The 15,209-nt window shown below is 53.6% G+C and overlaps 1 protein-coding gene across 2 annotated transcripts in view; it reads right to left on the minus strand.

Annotated features, from left to right (window-relative positions):
* CLIP2 (CAP-Gly domain containing linker protein 2) overlaps positions 1-15,209 on the minus strand; it is a 98,925-nt gene that overhangs the window by 24,390 nt on the left and 59,326 nt on the right. Inside the window, exons 7-9 of one of the 2 annotated variants that reach the window (XM_035279721.3) lie at positions 13,149-13,252; positions 8,845-8,905; positions 2,264-2,368 (exon numbers count right to left, since the gene is read on the minus strand). In XM_035279721.3, coding sequence (XP_035135612.2) covers positions 2,264-2,368; positions 8,845-8,905; positions 13,149-13,252 — 270 coding nt within the window. The remainder of the gene's footprint in view (positions 1-2,263; positions 2,369-8,844; positions 8,906-13,148; positions 13,253-15,209) is intronic. The other variant, XM_035279731.3, reaches the window with a different exon arrangement.

Raw genomic sequence — 15,209 nt, forward strand, 5'->3', positions numbered from 1 at the left:
CAAACTCCTGGCCTCAAGTGATCCACCCACCTTGGCCTCCCAAAGTGTTGAGATTACAGGCGTGAGCCACCTTGACCAGTCTTTTTTTTTTTTTAAAGAGACAGGAGTCTTGCTATGCTGCCCAGGCTGGAGAGCAGCCGTACAGTAATGGCTCAGTGCACCCTCAAATTACTAGGCTCAAGCAATCCTCCTGCCTCAGCCTCAAGCGCAGCTGGGACTCTACAGGCATGAGCCACCATGCCACCACACCCAACCGAGTTGAAGTTCTTTGTACTTTTATTAAGAAATTTATTTTGTTAACATTCTTTGTAAAGAGCAGAGGCCATAGTGAATTTTGCATTATCCTACCCCAGGAAGGTCTCCAGCCAAGGGGTGGCTGCAGGCAGTGGCCAAGAAAGGTCCAGTTTAATGCTTAAAGCAGAAGAGAGTGAGTGCTCTCAGATTCATCTTTCAAAAAAACTCTCAGAGGCTTCATTCTCTAGAAAACCACCTTGATCACGTTGATGGTCATAGATTTGGAAACAATATATTTTCAAGCTTTAAATCTATTACAAGCTTTAAACATTTTGTTTCTGAAGGTATCCTTTAGTTTGATAAATCTATTTTTGTTTTTTGGTTTTTTTGAGATGGAGTCTTGCTCTGTCGCCCAGGCTGGGGTGCAGTGTCGTGATCTCGGCTCACTGCAACCTCCGCCTCCGGGTTCAAATGATTCTCCTGTCTCAGCCTCCCAAGTAGCTGGGATTACAGGCTCCTTCCACCACGCCTGGCTAATTTTTACATCTTTAGTAGAGACGAGGTTTCACCACATTGGCCAGGCTGGTCTCGAACTACTGACCTCATATAACCCCAGGTCATCCACCCGCCTTGGCCTCCCAAAGTGCTGGGGTTACAGCTGTGAGCCACCGCGCCCAGCTCTGTTTTTGTGTCTTCATCAGGTTGAACTCTAGACCAGGAAAGGATGCATCTGGAGGGCTCTAGCCCGTCCACAGTGACTGGGTCAGTTTGTGCGTCCGGTCTTCGTGCACGTGAGTGTGTACTGTACAAGCACGTGGTCACTGGGCAATGGCCAGTGTGTGCAAATGGACCCTGTGTGTCTCTGGACACATGCACACAGCCACTTGTGCACTGAGGCCACCGTGCAGAAACTGACCACTGCTCCTTCCACACCTACACGCTGTTTACTACGGTGCTTTTCCTAGGTGCCTGTTTCAGCTTCCTCCCAGGGGAACTGCTGGGGGCCCCAGCTGGCTGTTTGGATGTGAGTGCTGGACCCCGGCATGCATGGTAAACCTGGAGGAGACTGCTGGGCCCAGAACAGGGACTTGGAAACACGTCCTGTACTCTGGAAGCCTCACCCACAAGCGCAGCTGTTCCATGGCTCCGGGACCCATCACAGTCCCATTTCCTGGGGACACCTCCACTCCCGAAAAGGCCCCACCACTTCCTCAGCCTGAGGGCCTTCAGGCCGGCCTCTCCTGCCCCCATGTTTCAGGCTCCCTGGGCCAGAGAAGCCGGGAAGGGATTTGCAGTTCCCTGCCTCCTTCCTCTCCCCAGCCTCCTCAGCTGGGGAGACAGGAAGCATGGATCTGTAGTTTCTGGGTCTGCCTACAGGACAGGCACTAGGGGCAGGACATTCCCAAGGGCCCCAAAACTTTGTTGTGGCAATGCATATGGGGCGGTCTCACAGGACCTCCTCAACTCCTGGGGCCATGAGCTGGGGAGCCAAGTCCCAAAAAATAGACCACCCCCGCCCCCAACTCCACCCCAGTGAGCAACACTTAGCCAGGGAATATAAGCACATTTCTTTTTCCTGGTTTGTTTTTGAGGCGGAGTCTTGGTCTGTCACCAGGGCAGACCGTGCAGTGGCAGGATCTCGGCTCACTGCAACCTCCAGCCCCGGGTTCAAGCAATTCTCCTGCCTCAGCCTCCCAAGTAGCTGGAATCACAGGCATGAGCCACCACACCCGGCTAATTTTTATATTTTTAGTAGAGACAGGGTTTCACCATGTTGGCCAGGCTGGTCTCGAACTTCTGACCTCAGGCAATCCACCCACCTCAGCCTCCCAAAGTGCTGGGATCACAGGCGTGAGCGCCCGGCTGCACGAGCACATTTCTAAATCTTGACCTTTCTCCTCCAAGGGGGTACAAAAGAAAACAAAAGATGACAGCAGCTACAGAAAGTCAATAATGAAACAGAGAAGCCGGAGGGGGCATCAGAGGGCAGGGTGGCAGGCGGGCCAGGCGGGCGCGGTGGCACGGTTACCCTGTTGTCCGCTAATTCTCGGAGCAGCCGCTCGGCCTGCGCCTTCTCCAGTAGCAGGCTCTGTTCCAGCTCCCCAATGCGCGCGTGCTCCAGCTGCGTCTGGGTCTGGTCCACCCAGGGTGGACATGGTGGGGTGGGGGCGGGGACGCAGGGAGGGGGGCACAGGGAAGAAGAAGCCGGAGAAAGAGAGAAGGAGAGAGAGAGAAAGAGAGGAGGCGTCATCTTCTGTGAACAAGGCGAGGAGAGCAGATTCATGAGCCAGAATTGCTCAGGGAAAGAGAGGAAGTCTGGGGAGCCATGGGCGTGGGACCTGACCCCACCCCTCGCGGTGTCCCACCTGGGTCTGTGTAGGGCAGGGGGGAGGCTGCAGCCGTCCTCCCTCGCTGGCACCTGCTTGGCGTAGCAATGGCCACCTCACTTCTTTTCTGTTGCCCCTCCACCCCCAACCAGCAGCCCTTCACCTGGGGAGGGGCCCATCCTGTTCCCGTTCCCCTGCCCCCCTGCCGGCTGTCACTGGTCGTAGGCAAAGCATTCTGCGCATAGGAGACCCCCTCAGGATGAGGAATAAATAAAGGACCCCGGGATTCCCGATCCACTCTCCCCAGGCCTGTGCTAAAGGTGCAAGAACCTGAAATGCAAAAGCTGTTTCCAAAATATACCCGCCCCCTCCCGATTCTCTAGGCCCCAGCCTTCTCGAGGGAGGCTTGGGCTGTGCCTCCCACCACTGGGCCCCATCGGTGCCCACCCCCCAGACCCCACAGAGGACGCCTGGTCTCCAAAAATCACAAGGGCACTTTTGTCCCAGCCTGACAATATCCGCTTCATCCGCTGACAAAGACCAGCATTCTCAGGGTGTCAAGGCTGGCATTTCCCAGAGCAGATCTTGGAAGGGAAGCCGGGGAGGGTGCGGACTTTCAGGGCCGGTTGAACACCCAAGTTCATCTTAGGGAGACGCTACAGGGTGCTCTTTATTCTCCAGGAGAGAAGGGGTTAATCAGCAGCAGGGCAGTTCTGAAGGGGCGGGCCTAGCAAAACAGCATCTAGGTGTGAAACCTGGAGTAAAAACCCGGAAACTTCACTTGGTGAAGGTGTGAACGGACACCACCTGAGGAGAAATGCTCCTGCGAGTCATTAAAAGACACTGAGGTGATTACATCCTTTGGCCTATTTTATTTCTTGAATTTTCCTTAAGGAACAAGAACAAAAAAGGGTCTCTCTCTCTCCTCCCCTTCCCTCTCTCTTTTCTCTCCTTTCTCCCCCTCCTTGTCTCTCTCCTTCCCTCTCTTTTTCCCCTCTCTCTCTCTCCATTTTCCCTCTTTCCCTCCTGCCTTTCTCCTCTTTTTTCTCTCTCCCCCTCCGTCTCTCCCCTCTGTCTCCCTCCCTCCCTCTCTCTCTCCTCTCCCGCTCTCCTGCCTTCCTGGCAGTGTGTTCCAGTAACAACAAAAACTCAGCCTGTCTCTTCCAGAAAATCACAAGCTCTGTCCCAGCCTAGCAGAGAGCCCCAGCCTCACCTCCCCACTAGTGGGCACAAAAGCTCTGCCTGGAACCTCATAGATGATTCATGATACATGTGGAACTCGTAGCCCGCACAGGCAAGAAAAAGCCTCTGGCTTCCCAATTTCAAGCGCAACTTCATTTGGTCCCACCCCAAGGACTCCTTCCCTCACTTTCTTTTTTCTTTTCTTTTTTTGAGATAGAGTTTCCCTCTTTCACCCAGGCTGGAGTGCCATGGCGTGACCTTGGCTCACTGCAACCTGCACCTCCGAGTTCAAGAGATTCTCTAGCCTCAGCCTTCCGAGAAGCTGGGACTATAGGTGCCTACCCCCATGCCGGGCTAATTTTTGTATTTTTAGTAGAGACAGGGTTTCACCACATTGGCCAGGCTGGTCTCGAACCCCTGACCTCAGGTGATCCACCTGCCTTGGCTTCCCAAAGTGCTGGGGTAACAGGCATGAGCCACTGCGCCCAGCCCCTCAAAGAGTCTATATTCTGGAGTGGGGAGGGGACGATGGAAACCGTAAAAGAATAGTGAAGAGCATTTCAGATTGTGATCTGCACTGTGAGCAGAGAGCACTGGGGAGAGAGTAGCTGGAATGAAGGTGAAATAGAGGAAACGAGTAATTCACACGAGTCCTGAAGGATAAGAAGGGACTCCTCGTACAAAGCAGGCATGGGAGGAAGAGGGGGGAACAGCATGTACAAAAGCTCAGAGGCAGGACACAGCTTGTGGTGTTACAGAAACAGAGACAAGCCTGGAGAATGATAACAGGGGCAGGGGTATGAGACAGCGCTGGGACGAGGAGGGTGGTTGGGCCCTGGGGTCTTTTCTCCGGCTCACTCTACAGAGCCCAGATGATATCTAGTGCAGTGGTGCTAGATGTGTGAGCTTCAGGAAAGAGGCAGGATCTGATTTCCATTTTAATTTTTTTTTCTTTTTGAGACAGAGTCTCGCTCTGTTGCCCCAGGCTGGAGTTCAGTGGTGCAAGGCTGATTCACAGCAATCTCCACCTCCTGGGTTCAAGAGAGTCTCCTGCCTCAGCCTCCCAAGTAGCTGGGATTACAGGCAGGCGCCATCACGCCTGGCTGATTTTTGTATTTTTAGTAGAGATCGGGTTTCGCCATGTTGGCCAGGCTGGTTTGGAACTCCTGACCTCAAATGATCTGCCTGTCTTGGCCTCCCAAAGTGCTGGGACTACAGGTGTGAGCCGCCGTGCCTAGCCATATTTTTTAAAATTTTATTTATAACCAGGCACGGCGGCTCACATCTGTAATCCCAGCACTTTGGGAGGCCAAGATGGGAAGATCACCTGAGGTCAGGAGTTCGAAACCAGCCTGACCAACATGGAGAAACCCCATCTCTGCCAAAAATACCAAATTAGCCAGGCGTGGTGGAGCATGTCTGTAATCCCAGCTTCTTGGGAGGCTGAGGCAGGAGAATCACTTGAACCCGGGAGGTAGAGGTTGCAGTGAGTTGAGATAGCACCATTGCACTCCAGCCTGGGCAACAAGAGCAAAACTCCATCTCAAAAAAATATAAATTTATTTATTTTTAGAGATGGGGTCATGCTCTGTCACCCAGGCTGGAGTGCAGTGGTGCCATTATAGCTCACTGTAGCCCACCTGAGCTCGGAAGGATCCTCCTGCCTCAGCCTCCCAGGTAGCTACAACCACAAGCATGTGCTACCATGCCTTGTGAATTTATTTTATTTATTTTGGTTTCTTTGTTTCTTCTTATTTTTTGAGACAGAATCTCACTCTGTTGCCCTGGCTGGAGTGCAGTGGTGCGATCTTGGTTCACTGCAACCTCCACCTTCCAGGTTCAAGCGATTCTCCTGCCTCAGTCTCCTGAGTAGGTGGGATTACTGGTGCCTGCCACCACTCCTGGCTAATTTTCGTATTTTTAGTAGAGACGGGGTTTGGCCAGGCTTGTCTGTATCTCCTGACCTCAAGTGATCCACCCGCCTTGGCCTCCCAAAATGCTGGGATTACAGGTGTGAGCCACTGCGTCTAGCTAGAACACTTTAATTTTTGCAGAGATGGGGTCTCACTTTGCTGCCCAGTCTGGTCTCTAACTCCTGGCCTCGAGTGACCCTCCTACCTCTACCTCCCAAGTGCTGGGATTGCAGGCATGAGCCACCGCACCTGGCCTGATGTACATTTTTAAAAGATTGGGCCATAGGACGTCTGGGATGTGGGAGGAGGTCCTGGGTGAGGGCCTGGCTGAAACAGGACTAGCGGTGAGTTAGTAACTCTTGAAGCTGAGCGACAGGGAAATGGAAGTTCATTACACTGTCTTCTCTATTTTTGTACAGGCTTAAAAATATCCAACATTAAAAATGAAAAAGATATTTTAAAAAAGACTAGATTCAGTGTGGAGAATGGACTTCAGAGGAACAGAAGCTGCAACAGAGCGCTGTCCAGGACACGGTGCTGAGGCCTGGCCCAGGGAGGCAGCTCTGGGGATGTGTGTTATTTTGAAGGCAAGGTCAAGAGGATTTTTTTTTTTTGAGACGGAGTCTCGCCCTATCACCTAGGCTGGAGTGCAGTGGCATGATCTCAGCTCACTGCAACCTCCGCCTCCCAGGTTCAAGCGATTCTCCTGCCTCAGCCTCCAGAGCAGCTGGGATTATAGGGGCCTGCCACCACACCCAGCTAAATTTTTGTATCTTTAGTAGAGACAGGGTTTCACTATGTTGGCCAGGCTGGTCTCAAACTCCTGACCTCAGGTGATCCACCCTGAGGTCCATGTCTGGCTAATTTTGTATTTTTGGTAGAGATGGGGTTTCACCATGTTGGCTGGGCTGGTCTCGAACTCCTGACCTCAAGTGATCCGCCCGCCTCTGCCTTCCAAGTTGCAGGGATTACAGGCGCGAGCCACCACGCCCGGCCTTGACTTTAGACTCCTGGCCTCCAGAACTGCAAGGGCCTATGTCTGTTGTTTTAAGCAACAAATTTCTGGCCATGTGTCACTGCAGCCCCAGGAAATCGATGCAGGTGCTTATTTCTTCCTCAATTGGTTGGAGATGTCAAGTGGGCATGGCTGAGGGAGCTTGGGGAGGACTGTGGAACTCATGGGAGCTTATCCAAGGCATGGAGGCCGCAGACTGGAAGCTCTCAGGGCGAGTGTGGACAACGGGTGAACAGTCTGGGACCGAGCCCTTGGATGGGCCAATGTTCAGAGATCAGGAAGGAGATGCTAGCAGAAGAGGCTGGGGAGTTGGAATGGGGCATCGCATTGTGTAGCTAGAGGAGTGTGGACAGGAGGGAAGATCATGAGCCTGAGAAACTCCTGAGGAGTCTGTCCTAGCTTCCAGGCAATGAAGACAGGCAGAGAGGTGGGGTGATAAACCTGGAGGGGACCAGGAGGTCAAGGAGGGGCTCTAGTTTTTATTTTTGACTTTTAAGATGGAGGGGGGCAGTTGTGATGGCTCATGCATGTAATCCCAGCCTTTGGGAGGCCGAGGATTGCTTGAACCAAGAGTTTCAGTGAGTTTCAGACCCACCTAGACAATATAGCAAGAACCTGCCTCCCCCCGCCCAAAAACAATTAGCTGTATATGGTGGCACACACCTGCAGTCCCAGCTACTGGGGAGGCTGAGGCAAGAACATCACTTGAGCCCAGGAAGTGGAGCCCAGATCATGCCACTGTACTCCAGTCTGGGCAATAGAGTGAGTCTCCAAAAAAAAGCAAAAAAAAAAAAAAAAAAAAGAAGGGTGGGGATAAAGGGATGAGTGGGACTTTGGTCATTTTGCCTTCTGGTTGCCATAAGTATGATCACAATTCAGTTTGTTACAATAAAATGTCATATGCGGATTTTGCAGCCCTTTGGACTGACTTAGCTGTCTGTCAATCTCTGTCCGTCAATGTCTGTCCCACTCCCTGCCTCTCTCAGCCGACTGGATCCCGGGTGGACCCCTATTCAGAGCCAGCCGGCCCACTGGCTACCCCTGGGACCAATCAGAGCCTCCCTTGATGATGGCTGGTAGGTAGTGGGTGGGGCTAGGAGAAGCTGGGGGAGGGGGGAACATTGTGTGACCCTAGGCACACTCCGGAGGGGGACCCTCAACAAGGGGGATATGGATGGGCTTACCTCCTGATGCTGTTTCTGGCTCCAGTCCCCTGAACTGCCTGCCCTTGGGGGCTGTGAATTTTCCTACAGCCCTTCAGGAAGCCCCCTTGGTGACTGCAGCTGGCACACGGGGTCTCTGTTCCTGTCAATCACAGGTGCTTTTCCCATAAGCCCACCCAACCCTGCAGGAGGGCAGCTGCCAACAGAAAAGTCAGCCAGGAGCAACCAAGTGGCCTTCCCCTTGGCTAAGAGGGAAACGTAATCAGAACATGCTGAGCTGGGCTGAGGCTCTGGCACCAGGTTGTGCCCCAACATCCTTTTTTTTTTTTTGAGACGGTCTCAAAACAAAACAAAACAAAAACAGACACAATCGTAGCTCACTGCAGCCTCCATCTCCCAGACTCAAGCAATCCTCCAGCCTCAGCCTCCCCGGGTAGCTGGGACCACAGGTGCACACAACCATGCTCGGCTAACTTTTAAAACTTTTTTGTAGAGGTGGGGTCTTGCTATATTGCCCAGGCTGGTCTTGAACTCCTGGGCTCAAGTGATCCTCCTGCCTTGACCTCCTGAAATGCTGGGATTACAGGCGTGAGCCACCACACCTGGCTCCCTCGGTCTCTGAGCCTCAGTTTTCCTACCTATAAATTCTGTGACTTGGCAAGCTACTTTCAGCCAAAACTTCACCTGGAATCCAAGATGAACGAAGGAGCACCTTCAGGGTTACTGCCCAAGAAGGGACAGAGGACCTCAGCCACTGCATCCTGGGGCCCGGCCTCCCATCTGCCCTGCCAAACCCAGCCAGCTGCTGACATGGGGAACACCGCCCCCCTGGAGGCTCCTCGGGCTGAGCCACTCACACCTCTGCCACTACACCTTTGATCTTTCCCTAATCCCCCCTCAGTCCCTTCCCCAGGGGGGCCAGAGTTGCTGCTAGACCTCACGACCATCTGCACTAGCAAGGGCCGGCCTGGTGCTTGAGCGTGCCCAGGGGAGGGGCCTCTGACTGTTACCTCCAGGTCTCCCTTGGTGATGGACTCCTCCTCCACGCGGAACTGCAGATCCTCCACCTTCCTGCAGGAGAGGGAAAGAGCTGGCTGACCTGGCTTTGCCCAGAGCCACAGGCTTCACCAAGTGAGCAACAGCAGAGAGGTGAGGCCAACAGGATGGCCCAGAGTCCACACTCAGACGATGCAGAGGGAACCGTCCCAGCAGAACAGGGACCTGCCCAGAGTCCTGTGGCTGAGCCAGGCACAGCATCCTGGAAAGCTCTAGACCTCCCAACCTGCTGACCTGCACTCAAGGAAGAACCACCAACTCTGCCTCCCCAGGGTGGAGGGACATAAAATAAAGGACAGGGTGGCCTAGGGATGTGAGTGACAACAGTGTTTTCTTCCCTTCCTTCCCTCCCTCCCTCCCTCTCTCCTTCCTTCCTTCCTTCCTTCCTTCCTTCCTTCCTTCCTTCCTTCCTTCCTTCCTTCCTTCCTTCCTTCCTTCCTTCCCTCCTTCCTTCCTTCCCTCCTTCCTTTCCTCCCTCCTTCCTTCCTTCCTTCTCTCTCTGTTTGTTTCTTTCTTTTTTCTCTTCTTTTCTTTCTTTTGAGACAGAGTCTGGCTCTGTTGCCCAGACTGGGGTGAAGTAGCATGATCTTGGCTCACTGCAGCTTCTGCCTGCGCCTCCACCTCCCAGGTTCAAGCAATTCTCCTGCCTCAGCCTCTGGAGTAGCTGGGGTTATAGGCATACACCACCATGCCCAGCTAATTTTTTTTTTTTTTTTTTTGATAGAGTCTCGCTCTGTCACCCAGGCTGGAGTGCAATGGCGTGGTCTCCGCTCATTGCAACCTCTACCTCCCAGTTTCAAGCAATTCTCCCGCCTCAGCATCCGAGTAGCTGGGATTACAGGTGCCCGCCACCATACCTGGCTAATTTTTGTATTTTTAGTAGAGACAGGGTTTCACTGTTTTGGCCAGGCTGGTTTCAAACTGCTGACCTCAAGATCCCCCTGCCTCAGCCTCCCAAACTGCTGGGATGACAGGTGTGAGCCACCGCACCTGTCCCTAATTTTTGTATTTTTAGTAGAGACGGGGTTTTGCCATGTTGGCCAGGCTGGTCTCGAACTCCTGGCCTCAAGTGATCCACCCGCCTTGGCCTCTCAAAGTGCTGGGATGACAGGCGTGAGCCTCTGTGCCCAGCCAACTACGCTGTTTTCATCACTGCAAGGAACAGACAATGCCACGAGGAATAAGCCCTGGGGAGGAAGGAAAGGAGGGGAGGGAAGTGGCTTCCGTTGCTATTGACCCCGTTCTCATCACAGGCCTCAAAACTGGGGGTCAGGGTCCCAATCCCCACTCCCAGGCTGCCTCTGGATGTGGAAGGTCCAGGCCTTCAGGGCCGGCCTTAGGGAGACACACTCAGCCACACACCTATCAAGAGAGCGCAGGGGAGACAAGCAGGCCCACCCCTCTGTATAGGCACACATAAGCTCTCAAAGCTGCTCTCCCTGAGTCCTCCTAACAGCTCTCAGCATAGCAATGAGGAATGAGGCCCAGAGAGGGCAAGTGACCTGCCCGAAGCCACACAGCAAGCACAGGGCAAGGCAGGGACTCGCACCTGGGCCCCTTCTGATCACAACTCCATGATGCCTTCAAGATCTGTGTTTGTGGCTGAGCACAGTGCCTCATGCCTGTAATCCCAGCACTTTAGGAGTCTGAGGTGGGCAGATCACTTGAGTCCAGGAGATAGAGACCAACATGAGCAACATGGCGTAACCCCGTCTCTGCTAAAAATATAAAAATTAGCAGGGCAGGGTGATGAGAGCCTGTAATCACAGCTACTCGGGAGGCTGAGGCAGAAGAATTGCTTGAACCCAGGAGGCGGAGTTGCAGTGAACCAAGATCGCGCCACTGCACTCCAGCCTGGGGGAGAGAGTGAGACTCCGTCTTAAAAAAAGTCTGTGTTTGTTTGTTGGCATCAGGCACGTTGCCATGGGAACCAGATGTGTGGGACCGTGCAGCTGTCTCAGGCAGATATAAATACGCCCTCATCTCCCCGAATCCGACAGGAACGACAGCTTCTGGAGCACAGGTGCCAGCTGAAAGCCTGCCGAACAGACCCAGTTGGGGGTGCTGGGGATGGGGGTTGGCTGCTGCCTGTGGACGGGGGAGGGAGAGGTAGGTGTCCGGGCATCGTCTAGGAGGTAAAGAGGGTCCCAGGCCAAAGCAAACCTCTGTCCGCTGTCAGCTTCGTGTCCTACCAGGTGACCCAGGGCTGAGTTGGCCAGAGTCCCCGCCTGGTGTCTTTGGTTGGAAGACTGCTGGGGAAATGGATACGGCCTGTGTCTTTTCTTTTGAGGTGGCGTCTCACTGTTGCCCAGGCTGGAGTGCAGTGGCACAATCTCGGTTCACTGCAACCTCCACCTCCCGGGTTCAAGTGATTCTCCTGCCTCAGCCCCCCGAGCTGCTGGGATTAGAGGTGCCCACAACCAGGCCCAGCTAATTTTTGTATTTTTGGTAGAGACCAACAGGTTTCACCATATTGGCCAGGCCCGTCTCAAACTCCTCATCTCAGGTGATCCACCCGCCTTTTTGGTTTTGGAGACAGAGTCTCACTCTGTCACCCAGGCTGGAGTGCACTGGTGTGGTCTCAGCTCACTACAACCTCCACCTCCCAGGTTCAAGCAATTCTCCCACTTCAGCTCCCAAGTAGCTGGGAACATAGGTGTGAGCCACCATGCCTGGCCAAGTTTTGTATTTTCAGTAGAGACGGAGTTTCTCCATGTTGGCCAGGCCAGTCTCAAACTCCTGATCTCAGGTGATCCTCCTGCCTCGGCCTCCCAAAGCGCTGGGATTAGAGGCGTGAGCCACCGCACCTGGCCAGCTGTGGCATTGAAAGCAATGATACCAGCAAAGCATGCAGCACGGGGCTGACACCTGGACATAGGGGGTTTCAGGAGTCCCTTGGCTGCTATTTCTCTTAGCCTCAGTTTCCTGGTATGTAAAATGGGAATGGATACAAAAAATTAGCTGGGCTTGATAGTGTGTGCCTGCAGTCCCAGCTACCTGGGAGGCTGGGGTGGGAGGACTGCATGAAGCTGGAGGGTTAAGGCTGCAGTGAGCTGTGGCCGGGCTGCCGCACCCCAGCCTGGGTGACAGAGTGAGACCCTGTCTCAAAAAGAGAAAATAAATACAGGAGGCCGGGCGCGGTGGCTCACGCCTGTAATCCCAGCACTTTGGGAGGTCAAGGCAGGCGGATCACCTGAGGTCGGGAGTTCAAGACCAGCCTGACCAACATGGAGAAACCTTGTCTCTACTAAAAATACAAAATTAGCCAGATGTGGTGGCTCATGCCTGTAATCCCAGCTATTCGGTGAGGGCTGAGGCAGGAGAATCGCTTGAACCCGGGAGGAAGAGGTTTCGGTGAGCCGAGATCACGCCATTGCACTCCAGCCTGGGTGACAAGAGTGAAACTCCATCTCAAAACAAAACCAAATTAGCTGGCACTGTGGCATGTGTCTGTAATCCCAGCTACTTTGGGAGGCTGAGGCGGGAGAATCACTCAAACCGAAGAGCTGGAGATTACAGTGAGCCGAGATCGCATCATTGTACTCCAGCCTGGGCAATAAAAGTGAGACTCCATCTGAAGGGAGGGAAGGGGAGGGAAGTGGAGTCCCAGGACACGGTGACATGAGCACTACTCATGGGTCTCGGCCCAGGGTGGGGGCGGGGCACACTGTGAGTGTGAACTGGCTCACAGTGGAGGGGTGGGGCGTTAGGCCTTCTCCCCAGGGACACCTGCTGTGATAACCAACCTCCCTCCCTTCCACCACCCCCAGCTATTATCTTCTCAATGTTCTGCCAGAGAGAGCAGGAACAGTGACCTCTGTGCAATGAGCAACTGTGGTGTTCCAAGGCCGGGCACGACGATTCATGCCTGCACTTTGGGAGGCTGAGGTGGGTGGATAGCTCGAGGTCAGGAGTTCGAGACCAGCCTGGCCAACGTGCCGAAACCCCATCTCTACAAAAAATAAAAAAGTTAGCCAGCTGTGGTGGGGCACACCTGTGGTCCCAGCTACTTAGGAACCTGAGGTGGGAGGATTGCTTGAACCCGGAGGTCAAGACTGTACTCCAGCCTGGGTGACAGAGCGAGACTCTGTTTCAAAAAAAGTTTAAAAATGTGGTGTCCCTGTGTGCCCGGCACTGTGTTGGGTCCTCTACTCCAGTTATATGACTTTTCTCAGCTGCCTGCAGAAGACAGGACCAGCATCCCACTTTACAGATGGGAAGACTGAGGCCCAAGAGCTCATGGTGGGCTGGCACGTACCTCCTCTCCTCCTCCAGCTGGTTGGACAAGTCCACCTTCTCTTTCCTCACGCTGTCCACCAGCAGCCGGGCTCGCTGCAGCTTCTCCTCGGCTTCTGCAACATACTGGGCCCCCAGGAAAGGGCCAGGACATGGTCAGCATGCTCTGGGGTGTGGGGTCCAGGTTGGGGTGTGGTGGGAGAGAGATGAGCAGCTGGGGCTGGAACCCCAGTCACCCCGTCTCTACCTGGTGGCCTCTGTGGGGCATGCACAGTGGGTCTGGGTATGAAGGAGGGGACCCAGCAGGAACAGGAGAGGCAGAGGCAGGACCCTCAGGCCCACATGCCCTCAGCACCTGCCACCCCCCTCAACCCACCAGGACCTAAGACCTGTTATCTTGCTAACCTCTTGTCTTGACTGTGCCTCATCAAAGCACAGCCATGAACTTGGCCTTATTGATCCTGGTGTCCAAGCGGGGGCAAGCCAGACCCCAGATGGGGACAGAGGCCCAGGAGGGAGCTCTCCCACCAGAAACAAGTATCAGAGAAAAAAAGACACGAGACAGCAGCAGACCAAGCTCGAAGCAAGGAGTCACTTCCCTGAAATCGGACCCTGGAATCTGCTCAAAAGAATAATCTGAAATGTACAGACAGTCATGTATAAATAAGTTTTTTTTTTGAGACAGAGTCTCGGTCTGCCACCCAGGCTGGAGTGCAGTGGCGTGACCTTGGCTCACTGCAACCTCTGCCTCCCGGGTTCAAGTGATTATCCTGCCTTAGCCTCCTAGGTAGCCAGGACTACAGGCACGTGCCACCACACCCGGCTCATTTTTTGTATTTTTAGTGGAGACAGGTTTCACTGCGTTAGCCAGGATGGTCTCCATCTCTTAACCTCGTGATCCGCCCGCCCTGGCCTCCCAAAGTGCTAGGATTACAGGTGTGAGCCACTGCGCCCGGCCGTAAAAAAAATATTTACTACAGCGATATGTAGAAAGACTGAAAAATTGGCCTGGCGCAGTGGCTCATGCCTGTAATCCCAGCCTTTTGGGAGGCTGAGGTGGGCAGAGCACTCGAGGCCAGGAGTTCGAGACCAGCCTGGCCAACATGGTGAAACCCCGTCTCTACTAAGAATACAAAATTAGATTAGCTGGGTGTCGTGTCACACACCTGTAATCCCAGCTACTAAGAAGACTGAGACAGAATCACTTGAATCCGGGAGGCAGAGGTGCAGTGAGCCGAGATCGCATCAGTACACTACAGCCTGAGTGACAGAGCGAGACTCCGTCTCAAAAAAAAAAAAAAAAAAAAAAGTGAAAAATTGGAAATAATCTAAACAGCAGAGGACTAGTCACATCAGATATCAGTAAGGACACCACCTGGGATAGACAGCAATGCAGCCATCATGACAGGGAAGACGTGGGGTACGGTGGCTCATGCCTGTAATTGCAGTGCTTTTTGAGAGACCAAGGTGGGAGGGTCACTTGAGGCCAGGAGTTTCAGACTAGCCTGGGTAACATAGTAAGACCCCATCTCCATAAAAAATACAAAACTTAGCTGGGCATGGTAACGTGCACCTGTGGTCCCAGCTACTCAGGAGGCTGAGGTGGGAGGATCACTTGGGGCGGCAAAGCAAGGCCCTATTAAAAATAAATAAATAAAATAAAAGGATGATGAAGAATTTTCCTGAACCTAGAAAATGCTTGCAGTATGGTGGTAAGTGGGGGCGGGCGGGGGCGGGGTGGGAAGCAGGCAGCACTTTGGAAAGTCAAGATTGCTTGAGGCCAGCAGTTCGAGACCAGCGTGGCCAACATAGCAAGATCTCAAGGTGGCTCACGCCTGTAATCCCAGCACTTTGGGAGGCCAAGGTGGGTGGATCACGAGGTCAAGAGATCGAGACCATCCTGGTCAACATGGTGAAACCCCGTCTCTACTAAAAATACAAAAATTAGTTGGGCATGGTGGTGCGTGCCTGTAATCCCAGCTACTCAGGAAGCTGAGGCAGGAGCATTGCCTGAACCCAGGAGGCGGAGGTTGCGGTGAGCCGAGATCGCGCCATTGTACTCCAGCCTGGGTAACAAGAGCGA

This window comes from Callithrix jacchus, chromosome 2 (genome assembly GCF_049354715.1).
Source record: "Callithrix jacchus isolate 240 chromosome 2, calJac240_pri, whole genome shotgun sequence".
Classification (NCBI taxonomy): Eukaryota; Metazoa; Chordata; class Mammalia; order Primates; family Cebidae; genus Callithrix; species Callithrix jacchus.